Source organism: Nicotiana tomentosiformis, chromosome 7 (assembly GCF_000390325.3).
Source record: "Nicotiana tomentosiformis chromosome 7, ASM39032v3, whole genome shotgun sequence".
In the NCBI taxonomy this organism is placed as follows: Eukaryota; Viridiplantae; Streptophyta; class Magnoliopsida; order Solanales; family Solanaceae; genus Nicotiana; species Nicotiana tomentosiformis.
In genome coordinates, this window is record NC_090818.1 from 108,987,484 (window position 1) to 109,006,895 (window position 19,412).

At 40.6% G+C, this 19,412-nt stretch overlaps 2 protein-coding genes across 2 annotated transcripts; one reads left to right on the top strand and one right to left on the bottom strand.

Annotated features, from left to right (window-relative positions):
• Positions 1 to 9,647: 9,647 nt before the first annotated feature.
• LOC138896180 (uncharacterized) lies at positions 9,648 to 10,607 on the bottom strand. Its single transcript, XM_070180967.1, has 2 exons — positions 10,506 to 10,607; positions 9,648 to 10,007 (listed from the first exon to the last, which is right to left on the bottom strand). Exons 1-2 carry the CDS (start codon positions 10,605 to 10,607, stop codon positions 9,648 to 9,650), a joined length of 462 nt encoding a protein of 153 aa, XP_070037068.1.
• Positions 10,608 to 14,567: 3,960 nt separating this feature from the next.
• Positions 14,568 to 15,629, top strand: LOC138896181 (uncharacterized). Its single transcript, XM_070180968.1, has 2 exons — positions 14,568 to 15,233; positions 15,579 to 15,629. The coding sequence occupies exons 1-2, from the start codon at positions 14,568 to 14,570 to the stop codon at positions 15,627 to 15,629; spliced, it is 717 nt and encodes a 238-aa protein (XP_070037069.1).
• The last annotated feature ends 3,783 nt before the right edge of the window (positions 15,630 to 19,412 follow it).

Consider the following 19,412-nt stretch of genomic DNA (forward strand, 5'->3'; position numbering starts at 1 on the left):
TGGCAGGAAGGAGGATTCTGCGGCCGCATATTTCTGGATTGCGGCCGCACATTTCTTGTCTGGTCCGCACTTCACAAAGGCTTTCGGACATGATCTTCTTGCACATTCTCTGAACTTTTGATCTTTGTCAGTGAAAGACCAAATCTATGACGGCACAATTCATGTGCGGTCCGCACATTGCTGAAGAGCTTGTTTGGTTTTGCTACTTGGGTTGTGGCCGCAGAATTCCTTCAGTGGACCGCACATCTTTGCTTCTGATTCGTTTATTGCCTTGTGTTTCGGAACTCTCTAACGAGCGCAAAACACAACACAAAATTATTGCTCGCTAGTCAAAAATAGTATAGATTTATTATCGTCTCCACAGGGATTGAATTTGAACAGTGTTCGAATAATCTCCAGTTTATTACTATCCAGGAAAATTAACACTTGATTTGATAACTGTTACTACGGTGAACTACTAAAAATTAAGCAAATAACAATTTAACAATTGATCACAAAAGACAGCAGATGTGCAACAAAGAAATATCAATGAGAGGGATAAGGGTATTTGACTAGATAGGTGAAAGATAAACCGATTCGGGATCCAATTATTGAGTTAATTCACTCTATAATACGGTTGATTCTCATGAATTCAACCGATAATCAGATTGCACTTGAAGTTAATGTTTCTCTTTCGATTAAACATTAATTCAGTAATTAGTCCAACTGAAGCATGGTAAACAATTGCAACAATCAAATGATGGTTATGATCTAAAGAGTAACTTCTCACGAATATTTTCCTATTTTCTAGTTCGATTAACAATTCAAGAGGCTCTTTCGATTACCTAATTGAATCACGAATTTAAACTAGAGCATAAGATGTGAAGAAATTCAATATCAAACTTCTCTTTCGATTAAGCAAAACAACAAATAACTCACAATACAAATTAAAGCTCCATCAATTAATTCTAACAATTATCAAGAATTGAATCCCTAATCACGTTATCGAAACACCGTATCTGTCAACACCCTAATGGAAATTACTCCATAACAATGGAGTAATACATCTCAAATAAGTTTAAGAACAAAGAAAATATAAAAGCTAATGTTTTCGATACAACCTCCCATATTGCACCGATTGCAGGTTGTAATATTGATAAGTTCTTGAGTCTTCTTGCCTTGGTTGGTTCTTCAATCTTTCGTAGGTCAAAAGTCCCTTCAAAATCATGTTTTTGGTGTATTTATACCGTGTAGAAACAAGCCCGGATGAAACTACCCTTTCCTAGCCAAACTTGGAAATCACTCTGACAATTTTGCACAGCCACGTCGCCCCATGCGGCACGCTAGTGAGGAAATCCAGAGAGCTCGCATTTTTCTTGTCAGACTACTTTTGCACTGCCGTGCCACGCTCGCGGCGCCCTATGCGGTGCCATAGTGCCTTTTTCTCATAGTAAATTCATGTGTTCACTTTTTGATATTTGGATTTGCTCCTCGACCCCCGAACGTGATCCCGACTTAATTTCTTGGGCTTCTACTCAGACTTCAAAGCTCCAGCTTGTTCGATTTCGCTCCAAATTACCTAAATAGCTCTGAATCATTTCCTACAAGGCATAAAACACGTAATAAGTATAATTTACTATCAATTAAGTTCAAACCCACGTAAAATACAATAATTAGAGTGCAATACTATGGCTAAAACACAGGTTTCTAGCCTACCATCAACACCCCACATTTAGACTATTGCTCGTCCTCGGGCAATCAAACTGCACTTCACCTAGGGATGACCTTTTCATTAAACAACATCCCTAACACATCATGCCAAGAATGTTTAAAGTCGGCTAAGCACCCTATCATAACATCGTGACCTCAGGGCTTGACTCAAAAGCACCACGCATGTTTCACAACCTGTTCACTTACTCTAACACAGAGGTCAAAGACTTTACCTTATCTTCACAAGTCATGTGCCCTCACACAAACAATAAAGAGCAGTTCAATATACAATAAAGTTCAAGAGCAATTAGGACTCAAGATAGAAAGAATTCACTCACTCTCAGAAATAAAATTCATGCGCCACATAAGACGTACCATATGCTTGCTCGTAGTGTAATACTCTACTAATTTAGCTCATTCAGTCAAGGATCAAGTATGACTTAATTGGTTGTAATGTAGGTTGCGGGATGGGTAGGATACATTTGGATATAGTGACTACACATCCCTAAGCACTTTAATACATATACATTAATAATTCCAACCTCACACTTATGTTGAACCAAACCCCAACCTTCACATTATATTAACATCAAGCTCTCAATTTATTTAAGCATAGACAAAGCAAGATTTACCACTAGCAAGGAATAGTTTTCTTTATAATATATACAAACACCAACATTTTTACTTTTTCTAAATTCTAATTTTCTCTTCTTCTTTTTTTTTAATTCCCTACAAGTGGTTCTCATAATTTTTTTCCATCAGTGCACCTTTCCCTTTTCTATAGTTCCACTCAAAACCCAACCATACCTCCACCTAGCTTTTACAAGCTCATAACAAACTCAAGTACTCAAGAGAGGTCAACGGTTCAAACAGATAATCAATTCAAACAAAGGGGTCAGGCTTGTAGTGTGGTTGCCAAAGAAATAGGATTACATGCTCAAAGGGGCTTAAGATAAACATTAATTAGGTGGAAAAAAGCATATATTTGGCTCAACAAAGAAATGCCTATATCACTTCCTAGACTGAACAACACTGCTATTTCACTTTGCAAATACACATGGCAAATTCTAGACATCAACTGGCATGCACATAATATCAAAAAAATCCTCACTCACATATTGGCACATAACTCACTTAGGAGCAGATCTTTCCTGACTCTCTAGTCAAAGCAGTTAAGTAGAGTTACGATCAAGCAATTTAAGGCACTTATCTAAGAGTCAAGAACTAAGCCTAGGCGTCATAACTAAGGCATCCACCACTCTCAAGGCATATGTAGTCAAGGGAAATTGATTCAAATTAGAACTATGACTCAAGATTCTTTATTCCTATAAAACAAAAAAAACTAACTAAACCCGGTTCAAGTAAAATCCTTGAAAATAAACTGCGACACAAAGAAAAACCAAGGGAGAATTACTACACTACCTAAGAAAGTAAAATAAAATAGAATAAAATAAAACAAAGGAAATATTTTTGGATTTTCAAATTTTTTTTTTTTTTTTGTATTTTTCTCGTTCGACTTTAAATCCCTCAAGAAGCAGTTGACGAAATCCATCGTCGGGAAGAGTCGAAAGTAAACAGTTAATTACTAACTATTATAGGCCGATAGAATTTAGAGTTATGATTATAAACCATATTGTCTATGAAAGCAAGAAACAAATCAAACAAAACTAACTAGCAAATAGAAAACAAGTACAAATACAATCAAATAGGAGCACCCCACACTTACGAAATTGCATTGTCCCCAATGCAAAACAGTAAAACAAGAGTGAAAAGGTAACTCCCTGAGGCCCATGGCCTACTCCTCATCAATACCCTCAAAAGTGCGCAGGTACTCTTCATCCTTAGAGGGAACAAAGTTGGCGTCCTCATCTGCAGGCCTATGTACTCTAGCAGCTAAGCCCAACCACTGTTGTGTGACTGCAGAGAGTGGATGGTCCTCCTGCAGCTCTGCCAAGTCAACCTCCCCCCGAGAAGCACAAAGGCGCATATCAGCAAATAGCAGCTGTAGTGTCTCCTCAACATGAACAAATCTCTGATCTACAGAAACAATAACCACAGGAGGGTTTGTCATAGCTGTGACATCAAAAGGCTTAAGAGGCCGCAAAACCAAAATCTCCCGATCATAATGGAACTCCTCCTCTATTTGGTGGGTCCTCAGAAGCCACGTGATCATACTCGGGAAATATAGGCAGCATGCCCCAAGTGGTCATACTCGAGACATGTGCTCAAGCATAATCTTACCCAGATCAAAATTCAACCGGGTCAAAATAGAATAAATGAGACACACCTTCAACTGGGAGACATCAGTGTCGTTCTGGGTAGGCATGATATTTGCACTAATGAAATGAAGAACGACTCTGGAGGGATGCCGGAAATGGCAATTCTTCATGTCCTTGTGGAACTTATTAGAATCTCGCATCCATGTGGCAAGAGACCTCGCGCCACACAGCTGGCATCTAATATCAGGATAGAGGGGCCAATGCAACAACCTCAAGAACAACTTATGCGAATGCTCCGTGAATCCCATGATCTGATTTATTACCCGGAAAGAAAATGGAATCATCTTGCCTCGTACCTCCACTTCATACACTGCATCTAAACTGGCCTCAGGTTGCCAGTTAGCATAAAACTCCTTAACCATGTTCACGTTCACCGACTCATCGGGATGGAACAAGCTTTCAAAACCCATGTATCTGATGTTGTTGTAAATCCCCGAGTATTTCCTGGCTAGCTTACCATCATCAATGCCAACTTCCGGGTCGGGACTCACCGCCGGAACAAAGGTCCGGTACCACATCCTAGCATGAGCTGGAAAAGCACGAATGCCATACTTGCAGCCTAGCACTACATCCGCATCAGGATCAATGCGCTCCTATTCCTCCTCCACTGGGGCGGGGGGAGGTGCCTGCCTACCTCCTCGATGGCTACTAGAGGCAACCTCTGAGGTACCTGTGTTAGAACGTTTGCTAGGACGGCAAGACATTGTACCTGCAAAAGACGAACAATATTAGCCATAACACTTAAAACATAAACAGGACCAAACGGGGTAACCACCCCACAATTATGTTATTGGCATGTTCACAAGTACAATGTATATCGGGGACTCCGACTACCCCTTTGAAAGCACACCACGAGTAATCAACAACCTACTCGACCACCAACATAACATTACAACAACATGACCATGGACTACACTAGTGTAAAAGAAAAAATTAAGAAGCTAAACTAGTAATTAGAAAAGAAGAAAAAGAAGTTAGTCTAATTCACTACTAACAAAATTAAGATACAATACAACACTACACAAGTACATAGCATGAATCGGACACCCCATTTAGCACCTAGCAACACATTAGTATGGGGTGGTCAATCAATTAGTACTCGAGGCTAACAAATTATAGTTTCACAACAAACGAACATGACCTCCCACCCCACACTTATCATCTAGCATCACATCCCACAAAGCACATCCCTTCAAAATTAGCAACACTGCACAATTATGTCACTAAAGTATTTCAACAAACATATTGTGGGCATAAATTTCACCTTCTTATTTCAATTCGGGGGGGGGGGGAGGGTGTAGAATCATCATACAACCACATCAAAAACACCACGCACCACAACCACAACATCACCACATCTTTACAATAGCACCAAGTGCATAAATTTTACACAAACTTCACTAATTTTTGGCCACTTGGGCACCCCCACCGAGCTTCAACACAAATTAATTCCAACCCATCAAAACACACCAAGAATCACCCATAATCATTAGAACAATGAAAACTCCAAATAGGAGAAAAAATAGCTAAAAGATTAGCACAAAATAAAATACCTAGGGTTAGAGAACTTAAACTAAAATTAACTAAAATCTACAATTAAATACTAAAAAAAAGAGAAGGAGAACTTACCTTGAAATTGGAGAGGTAAAGGTGGGGAGTTGAAGTGGAAGTAAATTGAAGAAAAAGAAAGGGATTTGGGGTGAGAGAGGGAATAATTATGAAAGCAGTAAAATGAAAGAATGGGGAAAAGAAGGAAGGGGGTCTGGGTGTTAGAGTTTCACATTAAGAAAAAAATTAATTTTTTTATTTTTAAATTTGCGCGTCGTTGCGTGCGGCGCGGTAGTGGAGTTTTCCAGAAAGTCGATTCGGATAGATTTTGCCTGTTTGGCCTAGTGCGGCGTCCCATGAGGCGCAGTATGCGGCGCGGTAGGCCACTTTTCTCAGAGTCCCGATTTGTTTTCACTTTTTAGCCTACGGGTCGCACCCTGACTCTATTTTGTACTTATTATGTGTTTGATTCATGCTCATACCTATTCAAACAATTATCAAAACTCCTAAACTCTAATAATCCTAAACTACCATTATCTAACTAGTCTACAAAAGAAATAAAGAGGATTAGAAGTAGTTCTGAGTTATAGTCGTCAGCTTGACTCCGTCATTTAGTCTCATTTGATCACGATGCTGGAGGATTACTTGTCAAATCCTCTAACAAGGTACTTTTTAAACTTGTGCCCATTCACCTTAAAACTTTCATTCCCTTCTTCATCCTGTATTTCAATGGCGTCATACGGTAAGACGTGTTTCACCACATACGAACCTGTCCATCTTTATTTGAATTTTTCGGGGAACAACCTGAGTCTACTATTGTATAGTAAGAGTCTGTCCCCTTCATGAAACTCCTTTGGCTTAATCAGATGATCATGTCACCTCTTTGTCTTTTCCTTAAAAATTCGCGCATTTTCATGCGCATCCAGTCTAAACTCCTCTAATTCGTTCATCTACGCCAACTTGTGTTTACCTGCAAGACTAAGATCAAGAATAAGCATCTTAATTGCCCAATAAGCTTTATGTTATATCTCAACAGGTAGATGACACAATTTTCCGTACACTAATATGAATGGTGACGTCCCGATGATTGTTTTGAACGCAGTTCTATACTCCTATAGAGCTTCATCCAACTTTGTAGACCAATCCTTACGAGAAGCACTAACCATTTTTTCAAGAATTCGTTTAAGTTAATGGTTAGCCACTTCAACTTGCCCACTAGTTTGGGCATGGTACGGGGTTCCTATTTTCTGTGTGATCCCATACTTGGACAACAGTACAGCAAATTGCTTGTTTACAAAGTGTGACACATTGTCATTGATAATCACTCGAGGCGTTCCAAATCGGGTAAAGATGTTCTTCCGTAAGAACTCACAGACCACCCGAGCATCATTGGTCCTAGTAGGGATTGCTTCGACCCATTTAGAGACGTAATCAACAACTACTAGGATATACTCATATGAATAAGATAATGGGAACAGAACCATGAAGTCAATGCCCGAAACGTCAAAAATTTCACATACCAGAATGGAGTGCGATTTCCACCATAGTGTCCTCTAGTTGCTCCATCATGGCAATGAGAAAGAATGATTGCCATCTCTCCTTCGAATCACACCATCTGCACACAATTTAAACAAGAAAGGGTCATTCCAAAAATAACTTTTTACCTCACCTTGAATCTTCCTTCTTTGATCACGAGAGAGGTCATGCGACAACTATCCACTAGCAAAAACGTTGGCTACATCATCATACCAAGGCGGTCTTTCGGAGACTGCAGCAATGGAGAAAATCTGCTAATTAGGTAACTCTTCTCTTACGTCAACTGTTTCAAACAGAGGTCTCTCAAGTCGAAATAGATGATCAACAACTTGATTTTCTGTGCCCTTCCTATCTTTGATCTCCAAGTCAAACTCTTGGAGCAATAACACCCACCGCATCAGACGCGATTTGGACTCCTTCTTACTCAACATATATTTCAAGGCTGAGTGATCCGTGTGTACAATCACTTTGCTTCCCACCAGGTATGATCTAAACTTGTCAAAAGCAAAGACCACGGCAAAGAACTCTTTCTCAGTAGTGGCATAGTTGACTTGAGCATCATTCAACATCCTGCTTGCATAGTAAATGGGCCTAAACATTTTCTCTTTTCTATGCCCCAGAACTGCCCCCACAGCTACATCACTGGCATCACACATTATCTCAAATGGCTAGCTCCAATCAGGTGTCATAATAATAGGAGCACTTACAAGTTTTCTCTTTATCAATTCGAATGCTCTTAAGCACTCCACATTGAAAACAAACTTGACATCCTTCACTAGCAATGCAGTCAACGATTTGGTAATGTTGGAGAAGTTTTTAATGAACATCCTATAGAACACAGCATGTCCCAAGAAACTCCTTATGCTCTTCACCAAAGTTGGTGGAGGGAGTCTAACAATTACATCCACCTTGGCTCTGTCAACTTCAATTCCATGTGCAGTTACTTTGTGGCCCAAGACAATTCCCTCATTCACCATGAAGTGACACTTCTCCCAGTTAAGAAACAAGTGCGTGGCTTCGCAACGTTCAAGCACGAACTCCAAATTCTTCAAGCAGTCCTCAAAGTCATCACCAAAGAGGGTGAAATCATCCATGAATACTTCTAGACACTTCCCATTTAAATCAGTTAATATAGACACCATGCACCTCTAAAAAATGGTAGGTGCATTACACACCCCAAACAACATCCTCATGTAAGCGAAAATACCTGACGGGCAAGTGAATGTGGTCTTCTCAACATCTTTTGGGGTAACGGGTATCTGATTATAGCCTGAGTACTTATCCAAGAAGCAATAGCATCCATGTCCAGCCACTTTCTCTAGCATTTTATCAATAAAGGGGAGTGGGAAGTGGTCCTTCCTTGTTGCATCATTCAGCCTTCTATAGTCAATGCACATTCTTTGCCCATTGAGTGTTCTTGTGGGGATCAATTCATTATCTTCATTTTTCACTACTGTCATGCCCCCCTTCTTAGGTATAACTTGTACTGGACTAATCCACTGGCTATCAGAGATCGGAAAAATCACTCTCATATCTAGCAATTTGATGATCTCCTTGTTCACTACCTCCTCCAAATTTTTGTTGAGCTTTCATTGGGGCTGCACCACTGGCTTGCTATTTTCTTCCAATAGAATTTTGTGCATGCAAATAGTTGCACTGATTCCTTGAATATCAGCTATACTCCAGCCAATGGCCTTCTTGTGTTTTTTTAGCAGCTCCACCAGCTTTCGCTCCTGTGTACCTGTCAAGTCAGCAGAAATAATCACATAAAAATTATTAGTTTCAAGAAAAGAATATTTTAAGTGAGTGAGGTAGGACTTTCAATTCCACATTAGGCTTAGAAGCCTCCTCTTTTGGTTTTTCCTCATCAACTACTTGATCCTCAGTTTCAAGAGCTTCATCCTTTTTCTTTATTTCAGAATCTTCATCCTCTACTGTGCTAGACTGGGTAATACACCTCTCTAGAGTATCCCCCACAAGCTTGTCAAACTTGTATTTTTCAGCCAATTCTCCAATAACATCCAGCTTGAAACACGAGTAGGTGGACGCCTCATCACTGGGATATTTCATCGTCCTTTTCATCTAGAACACCATTTTTTCGTTGCTCACTCTGAGCATAAGCTGCCCCTCATAGATATCAAGGATAACTCTGCCTGTACATAAGAATGGTCTCCCTAGAATTAGAGGCACCGCCTTGTTCACCTCCATATCCACCACAATAAAGTCCACTGGGAACACAAACTTGTCCACCCGCACTAGAATATCCTCAATGATTCCCTCAGGTAGAATGGTGGTTTGGTTAGCCAGATGTAGGGACACTGGTATTAATCTGATTACTCCGAGCTCAACTTCCAGTTTCCTGAATATAGACAGAGGCATTAGATTTATCGACGCACCAAAATCATAGAGGGCCTTGTCGAATTTTTCACTCCCCAAAGAGCATGGTATGGTGAAGCTACCTGGGTCCCCACACTTTTGGGGAATTGTATTTTGTAATATGGCATTGTAGTGGGCATTTAGCTTGACCACTGTTGTTTCCTCTATTTTTCTATTGCTAGAAAGAATTTCCTTCATGAACTTTGCACAGGCCGTCATCTAAGTGAGTATCTCTGTGAAGGGAATATTTACATAAAGCTGCTTGAGCATCTCCATGAATCTTCCAAAACATTTGTCAAGTTTCTCCCACTTCATCTTTTGAGGGAATGGTAGAGCTGGCATATGTCTACTTTGTTCAATCTCTTTTTGTACCCCACTACTCTGACCTTTCTGCTCTTCACCTTTTTTTTCTGCTGGTGTCTCTACCTTTTTGTTCACCATCTCGAATCTAGCTTTCACCACTGGATCAGCCAAGGTTTTGCCACTTCTCAGAGATACAACTTTGATTGTTTCATTTGGGTTCTTTTCAATGTCAGAGGGCAAAGTTTTAGGAGCCCTCTCACATAACAAATTGGCAATCTGTCCCAATTTTCTTTCTAAATTACGGATGGACGTGCCCTACTCTCTAATGGTTGTGCCCTAAGTCTCAAATTTTTCATCTGATTTATTTATGAATGCCTTCATGAGGTCTTCCATACTAGACTGATTTGACTATTGTGGCTAGTATTGCTGCCTCTGTTGGTTCTAAAAACCTGGTAGTCCTTGACCCTGGGGTCCCAAATTATTTTGCTACCATGAATTCAAGCTCCCACTAGGTGAACTCCACAAAAAACTTGGATGTCTTTGATCCATAGCATTATAGTTGTTCCCACCTTGGTAGTTTCTTCTATTAAAATTCCCCACTGGGTTGACTTCCTTAGCTAATGCTTGACACTCATGTATAGGGTGTCCCAATCCACAAAAGTCACATGTTGTTTGCGGCTCATTCTGTACCTTGTCCAATGTCAGCTTTTTTATCTCCTTGGCCATGGTGTCTAGCTAGGCTTGCATGGATATGTTAGAGTCTACCTAGTGAACCCCAACTGAGTTTCTTCTGTCATTACTCTCAGTTAGCCACTGATTAGCATCCTCAGATAATTCATCAAGGATTAAGACAACCTCCTCCGGTGTTTTCTTCATTAGTGGACCTCCACCTGCAGTATTCAGAGTTCATCGCTAGGACGGTGTCAGTCCATCCCAAAAATCCCGGAGTTGCATCCACAAATCGATTCCATTATGCTGCTACTTTCTGACTATCTCCTTGCATCGTTCCCAAGCTTCAAAAACCGTTTGTCTCCTTCTGGCAAAAATTGTGGATTTTTCTTCTCAACTTCCCTGTTTTTTGCAGCTGAGAAGTACTTGTCAAGAAACTTCTTGGCCATATCTTCCCATGTCCTGATAGAACCTGCGGTTAAGCTACGAAGCCATTTCTTCACATCATCTTTCAATGAAAAGGGAAATGCCCTTAAATAGACTGCATCCTTTGATACTCCATTGTATTGGAAGGTGTTCACGATATCTTCAAAGTCCATCAAGCGAGTATTAGGATCTTCATTCACCTTCCCTCTGAAAGTGCAGTTGTTTTGGATAGTTTGAAGCAAGCCTTGCTTCAATTCGAAGTTGTTTGCTGATAAGTGGGGATTTTGACTACTTATTAGCTCCTTTTAGCTTTTGTTTTAGCCAAAAGCCTTTAATTGTGTTCCCAGAAACTGATAAAATATGCTTAATTGCAGGAATATTGGAAAATGAGCCTCAAAGATGAAATCCTACTCAAGAAGGAGTGATCTGAATTTAAGGACAAAAACAGACACATAAGCTTAAAATGAGGACCGCAGAATATCATATGCGGCCACAGATTATGCAGAAGAACTTATCAGAGATCTGTGAGAAGTGCGACCGTAGAAGCTAGGAAAGAGCAAAAGTTCAGAGAACCTGTCAACGGAATTGCGAACTGCACAATTATTGTGCGGCCGCAGAAGATCAGCTATGCGGCCACAGTTGCATTTGTGCGGTCCGCAAAAGAGCCATGTGCAGCCGCACTCAGAAATGTGCGGACCGCAGAAAGAGAGAGATGCGGCCGCTGTTCAGAATTGTGCAGCCGCAAGATTCCAATCCTGTCAAGTTGAAGCAAAAGTGCAGATCGCACATGGAATTATGCGGCCGCAGAACCTCCGAAAGGGCATTTTTGTCCGAAAATTCCAGCTCTGTATAAATAGAAGAGTTTCACTTTTTTAGGTGAAGTTTTGACATCAGCAGATACAGTAGCCGTTTTTCATTACTTTCTTTGGTAGTTTTTGCCATTTTGAGCTTTTTGAACATAGATTTCTTTATTCTAATTATCAATATGGGTTTAATTATCATTTCTTCTTCTATTTCTTCTGTCTTAAGTATGAGTAGCTAGATTTTCACTAGGGTTGTGACCCAACCCTAGTATGTGAACTTAATGGGTGTTTGATTTATTGCTTATTTTTGGTTGGGTGTTGATTATCTAGCCTAGTTCTTGCTTTAATTTGAAGAATTAATGGTTGCAAACATTATTTTATGCCTATTTGACTTGGTCTCTATAAGAGAAAGAGAGATTTAGTCTAGGACAATTTGGCTAGCAAGAAATTGGGTCAATCGAGAGATTGATAAGCCCAATTAAAGGGTTGAACCTAGAGATATTAAAACTTGACTTGAGCTTATTATCAACTATTTTGTTCAATACCCATTTGGACTTGAGAAAGCAAAATTGGGCAAAATCACTCTTTGACCGAGAGGTATCGAGTGAGTACTTGAGTGTTGATATCTATAATATATCCCGATCAATAAAACAAGCTTTAAGGCTTACAACCTATTAAGCGAACACCTAGGTGAAGGTCATAGCCCTATGTCTTTTTATCATTTGAAAAACTACAAAAACAATTTCTTAGTTTCATTACTTAATCTTGCAATCTTAAATTGGAATAGACATAGAACAAGCATCAATTTGTGGAAGTGTAATTTGAGATAGTTCATACTCATACACTGCATTTTATACTCCTAAATCCCACGTATAGCTCCCTATGGAATTCGACCCCGACTCCATGTTGGGTATTACTATTGCAATCGACTGTTTCATAACCTTGAATTGAGGTGTGAACTTCGACGAGATCAATTTTTGGCGCCGTTGCCGGGGAGCATAAAAAACAGATTTAGCTATATATTTGGTTTTGTGTGTGAATTGTCTTCTTTTCCTTCCTTGTTATTGATTTGTGTGAATTAACTTTAGGTACCATAATGGAAAATAACAACGATCAACTCGGAAACATGCCTTTGGGGGATGTGGACGTTGAAGATGACCAAGTTGAAGAGGTTCCTCTTGAACCTCAAGAAAATAGAAGAGTCCGGGCACCTCAAGACAACGTCCAGTTCCACCTCCACCTCCACCAAGAGTAGCTCAACACCGAGTGTTGACAAATGAAGGGAATGAAAGTGCCATTGTCCCGCCCTGCATTAGGGCAGGCAACTTTCAAATCACGAATGTAATGATCACATTGTTAGAGCAACGGGAATTCTTCACTGGAGCTCTGAGTCAAAATGCATACAAACACTTGAAGGGGTTTGTGGATACTTGTTGGGGGAGTAAATAGACAAACGTCTCTGAGGATGCTTTAAGGTTGAGGCTATTTCCTTTCTCTCTACGGGGGAAAGCCTTGGATTGGTTAGAAAGATTGCCAAATCACTCCATCCATACATGGGATGAATTGGCGGAGAAATTTATTTCCAAGTTCTTAGAGACGAGATTCTAGCATTCAAACAAGAGCCCAATGAGCCGTTGCATGAAATATGGGAGAGGTACCGAACTATGGTAAAAGAGTGCCCAAATAATGACATGACGAAGGCTATGATTCAACAAACTTTATATCAAGGGATCAATACTACCAATCAGTGCGTGGTTAATGAACTTGTCGGTGGAAATTTCATGACAACGCTGTATGCCGAAGTTTGTGAGGTTTTAGATAAAATGGCGGATACTTCTTCGGCATAGCAAAGTAGAGAAAATGTTCCTCAAGGTGATCCGAACGTGATTCACCTACATAAAGAGTTGTATTACCATGGGCAAGCCATTACAAAGTTGACCACCACAATGAATCAATTAGCAAAAGCTCAAATTCAAAAAGTGCAAAACCCGAGGAAAGTCAATGCCATGGTGGGAGTTAGTATGATGGTGAACAAAAAAAGGCCCGAAGGTCCACAAGTTCAAAACCGAGTGGAGAATTATGTGCAAGAAGATAGTGGGTTTGATCAAGATGAATCTTACAATGAACAAGAGGAGGAGGTGTAATATGTGAACAACTTTCAAGGGAAAAGAAACAACTCTCAAGGCTCGAATTAACAACAATGGCGACCTCAAGGTAATCAAGGGAATTGGAATTCTAACAACCAAGGTAATTGGAATGGTGGCAACAATCAAGGGAATTGTAATAGTAACAATACTCAAGGAAATTGGAGTGGTGGTAATAACCAAGGCAATTGGAGTGGCAATAATCAAGGATATTGGGGAGGCAACAACCAAGGGGGATGGAATAATAATCAAGGCAATCGGGGGTCGGGTTTTCAAAGGCCCCCGATGTATCAACAACCGAGCAACCCGCCTCCTTATCTTTCCCATGGTCCAAATTCTTCCAACAATGACATGGACGAATTGAGAACATGTTTAAGCAAATGATGGAGAAAAATGCCGACTTTGATGCCCAACTTGCCTATCACAATATATCTATCCAAAACTTGAAAGTCCAAATGGGACAAATCTCTCAAGCCCTAAACACTCGTCCTAAGAGGGCACTACCATGTGACACGGTGGTGAATTCAAAGGGTGAAAACAATACGGGACATGCCATGGACATTACTACAAGGAGTGGAAAAGGTGGGGATGCACCCACCTCGAATCAATGGAAGCTTGTAGATGAAGAGCAAGTGGTTCAAGAAGATGAGATCCCGGACAATGTGGTGAAAGCAAATGAGGAAGTGCGGATTGATATTAATGATAATGAGGAGGAAGCTCAAGATTAAGTGACCCCGTCTAGGGATCACATCATTGACATACCGGAACCGGTAGTGCAAAAGGATAAGGAACCAATGCCTAGTCCTCCTCCTCCATATCCTCAAAGGCTCGCCAAGCAAAATGGCGAGAATCAATTCAAAAAGTTCATTGACATGATGAAAAGCCTATCTATCAATGTGCCATTGGTTGATGCCTTGGAGCAAATGCCCGGTTATGCAAAGTTTATGAAGGACTTAGTGACAAAGAAGAGATCGATGAATTTTGAAACTATAAAAATGAGTCATCAAGTGAGTTCAATTGTGCATTCAATTGCTCCCAAGTTGGGGGATCCCGACGCTTTCACAATTCCTTGTATCATTGGGAGTGCCGAGTTTGCAAAAGCTCTTTGTGATCTTGGGGTAAGTATCAATTTGATGCCTTATTCAATTTTCAAGACTTTGGAAATTGGGCAACCAAGACCCATATCTATGAGATTACAAATGGCCGGCCGTACCATGAAGACACCATTGGGAGTGATTGAAGATGTATTGGTTCGTGTTGATAAATTTATTCTTCCGACAGATTTTGTCATTCTTGACTGTGAGGTTGATTATGAGGTACCTATTATTCTTGGTAGACCTTTTCTTGCTACGGGGAAGGATCTAGTTGATATGGAAGCCGGTGAACTCACTTTTTGGGTGGGTGATGAAAAAGTGGTGTTCCACGTGTGCAAATCTATGAGGAAACCAAATAGCAATGAAGTGTGTTCGTTCGTGGACTTAGTGACTGATGTGATTATTGATGATACAAGTGACACGATTAATGTGGGTGATATGTTGGAGGCCGTTTTGCTAAATTTTGATGATGATGAAATGGATGGCTTCATGGAAAGTGTCAATATTTTGCAAGGGATGTGGTGAAACAATTATGCACCTCGAAAACTTTCCTTGGATCTCGAAAATAGGAAATCTCCTCCAACAAAGCCTTCAATTGAAGAGCCTCCTATCTTGGAGTTGAAGCCATTGCATCCACATCTCAGGTATGAATTCCTTGTCCCTTGCTCTACTTTACCGGTTATTCTTTCTTCTTTTTTGACTAATGTGCAGGTTGACTCTACATTGGCAGTGCTCCACAAAAGGAAAAAAGCTATTGGGTGAACTTTGGCGGATATTTGGGGAATAAGCCCCGCATTTTGCATGCACAAGATTAACTTGGAGGAGGATGCCAAACCTTCCATTGAACATCAAAGGAGACTTAATGAAGCCATGCAAGACGTGGTCAAAAAGGAGATCATAAAGTGGTTAGATGCCGGGGTTATCTACCCCATTTCTGACAATTAGTGGACTACTCCGGTGCAATGTGTTCCGAACAAGGGGGAATAACTGTGGTCACCAATGATAAGAACGAGTTGATTCCAATAAGAACGATGATCGTGTGGAGAGTGTGTATGGACTATCAGAAGCTAAACGAAGTCATAAGGAAAGACCATTTCTCACTACCCTTTCTTGACCAAATGCTTGATAGGTTGGCCGACCGGGCGTTCTATTTCTTTCTAGATGAATATTCGGGCTACAATCAAATCCTTATTTCCCCGGAAGATCAAGAGAAAACAACCTTCACTTGTCCCTATGGCACTTTTGCTTTCAAGCCGATGCCATTTGGCTTATGCAATGCACCGGCAACTTTTCAACGGTGTATGATGGAGATCTTTACGGATTTGGTAGAGGACTACCTTGAAGTCTTCATGGATAAATTTTCGGTAGTCGGGGATTCCTTTGATGATTGCTTGGCAAATTTGGATAATGTTTTGGCAAGGTGTGAAGAAATGAACTTGGTGTTGAATTAGGAGAAATACCATTTCATGGTCGAAGAGGGTATTGTCCTTGGCCACAAAAATTCAAAGAAGGGAATAAAGGTCGACAAGGCGAAAATAGAGGTGATTTCTAAACTTCCACCTCCAACATCCGTGAAGGTGTGAGAAGTTTCTTGGGTCACGCAGGGTTCTACCGGCGTTTCATAAAGGCTTTTTCCAAGGTGGTGAACTCCTTGTGCAAGCTTTTGGAGAAAGATGATAAATTTCACTTTAATGATGATTGCATGAGAGCATTTGAATTGCTCAAGTTCAAGTTGACAACTACTCCCATTATCACCGCCACGAATTGGAGCGTTCTTTTTTAGCACGTGTGTAATGCTAGTGATGTGGCGGTTGGAGCAGTTTTGGGGAAAGGTATCAACAAGATCTTTCATCCGGTCTACTATTCTAGTAAGACCATGAATAATGCCCAAGTCAATTACACTATGACCGAAAAAGAGCTCATTGCCATTGTGTTTGCTATTGAGAAGTTTCGCCCATACTTGATGGGTGCAAAAGTGATTGTCCACACGGATAATGCGGAACTTCGTTACCTTATGAGCAAGAAATATTCCAAAGCCCGTTGATGATATGGGTGCTTTTGTTGTAAGAGTTTGACATTGACATCCAAGACTGAAAAGGAAGTGAAAACCAAGTGGCGGACCACTTGTCTCATTTGGAGGAGGAGGGGAGGCCGCATGATGGCCTTGAAATTAATGACTCCTTCCCCGATGAGCAACTCTTAGCCATTTCAAGGGAAAAAGGTGCCATGGTTCGTGGATCTAGCAAATTTTCTTATAAGTGGGATCACCCCGGGTGAGTTCTCTTCAAACCAAAGGAAGAAGCTCAAACGGGATTGTCAAGACTATTATTGGGATGAATCGTATCTTTTTTGGATTTGTACAAGTTATTAGAAAATGTGTACCAGAGGAGGAACAAGTTGAAATTCTTGGGGCTTGTCATTCTTCGACGTATGGTAGTCACCATAGTGGAGCAAGAACGGCGGCCAAAGTGCTAAGTTGCAGTTTCTATTGGCCCACTCTTTACAAGGATGCAAGTGATCTAGTCAAGTATTGTGATGAATGTCAAAGGGCCGGTGGAATCTCAAAGAAAAATGAAATGCCCCTCACCACTATTTTGGAGATTGATATTTTTGATGTGTGGGGTATTGACTTCATGGGACCTTTTGTGAGTTCTTGTGGAAACACCTACATCTTGGTCGCAGTTGATTATATGTCTAAATGTGTTGAGGCCGTTGCTCTACCCAATAATGAAGCAAGAAGTGTGGTGGCATTTTTGAAGAAGAACATCTTCACAAGATTTGGTACTCCGTGGGCTATCATAAGCGATGGGGGGTCGCATTTTTGTAACAAAGATTTTGACACCTTGCTTAGCAAGTATGGTGTCACTCATATAGTCACAACTCCCTATCATCCTCAAGCTAGCGGTCAAGTGGAAGTCTCCAACCGGGAGATAAAGAGTATTTTGTCCAAAGTTGTGAATGCTAACCAGACGGATTGGTCCAAGAAACTTGATGATACTTTATGGGCTTATAGGACGGCTTACAAAATACTATCGGAATGTCTCCATACAAGTCGGTGGTCGAAAAAGCATGTCAACTTCGGGTGGAACTTGAGCACAAAGCCATGTGGGCTTTAAAGAAGCTGAATCTTGAGTGGGATATCGCCGCCAACTTAAGGGTGGCATATTTGAATGAGCTGGATGAGTTCCGGTATCATGCATACACAAGTTCGTCCTTATACAAAGAGAAGATGAAATATCTTCATGACAAGTGCATTTGGAACAAAGAGTTTAAAGATGGTTATCTTGTGTTGTTCAATTCGCGACTAAGGATGTTTTCCGGAAAGTTAAAGTCTAAATGGAGTGGCCCGTTTGAGGTTGTGGGTGTGACACCCTTTGGTGCTTTGGACTTGAAGAATAAAAATGATGAGGTGTTTAGAGTCAATGGTCACTAGGTGAAGCATAATCTGGGAAACGTTAGTGATGGCCACGTTGTGGCAGTAATTCGTTTCAAATGATGGTAATCTGCGTCGTGCCGCGACGTTAAATCAGGCGCTTCTTGGGAGGGAACCCATGCTTCTTTTTCTTTAGATAGGTCTTATTTTGTGATAACTGATTTTGAAGTATGTTGCAGGAACTGTGCTTAGAAAAATTGGCTAAGTATGGAAAAAGTGCGGACCGCACATGTGCGAACCGCACAATTTTGAATGTTATAGCAGAAGTCAACTATGGTCGCACAATTCTTGTGTGGACCACACAAACTGAGATGGAAAATTGCAAACTCTCTGAATTTTGTCTGTCAGAGAAATAGTCAAAGTGCGGCCGCACAAGGAAATCTACAGTCTGTACCAAAACTTGCGGTCGCACACATAATTTTACGGACCGCAGATCAACGGAGGGAAATTGAACAACAGGTAACAAAGTGCAGATCGCAGAAGGAATTCTGCGGCCGCACTCGTCTCTTGAAACCTTAGCCAATCCCGTATAGTGTAAATAGTAGCCCTAAGGCTACTGTTGAAACTTTACACTCTCTGAGTAATTAAAATAAAGGCTAAAATCTTGCACACTACTGAGTCAATTATCTGCCACTTAATTGAGCATCTTTGATCAATCCTTAACACCACTTCATCACTGGTACGTTCAAATCATTTCTAAAATTCTTTAATTTTCTTAGTTAGTTTATAATTTATTAGTCATTTTAGGCCATTTGTCAATTTCATATTAGTTATTTTAGGCCATTTGTCAATTTCATTTTAGGCTATTTATTAGTTATTTTAGGCCATTTGTCAATTTCCTTAACACCACTCCTAGTTGCTATTTGGGGAATGGGTATTTGGTTTATCATGTTTAATTGCTACTATAGAATTATGTGCTTAGGTCATTTGGTTAGGCAAAAGTGCGGACCGCACTTGAAATTGTGCAGTCCGCAAAAATTCAATCGCGGCCGCAGAAAAGTGTGTGCAGCCACAGATCGGGGCATTCACTGTCTTCAGAGAGTTGCCATTTTTAAGGTATTCACTGTGCGGCCGCACTCAAAAATGTGCGGTCCACACTTCAGATGTGCGGT

What these genes read in the sequence shown, in the direction of transcription:
- LOC138896180 (XM_070180967.1), bottom strand. Translation starts at nt 10,607, where the DNA reads ATGAAGAAAACACCGGAGGAGGTTGTCTTAATCCTTGATGAATTATCT. An exon ending in ACAGAAGAAACTCAGTTGGG is followed by an intron (nt 10,008 to 10,505) that starts GTTCACTAGGTA and finishes AAATTGGGACAG; the next exon opens with ATTGCCAATTTGTTATGTGA.
- LOC138896181 (XM_070180968.1), top strand. Translation starts at nt 14,568, where the DNA reads ATGCCTAGTCCTCCTCCTCCATATCCTCAAAGGCTCGCCAAGCAAAAT. An exon ending in GGAAACCAAATAGCAATGAA is followed by an intron (nt 15,234 to 15,578) that starts GTGTGTTCGTTC and finishes ACTAATGTGCAG; the next exon opens with GTTGACTCTACATTGGCAGT.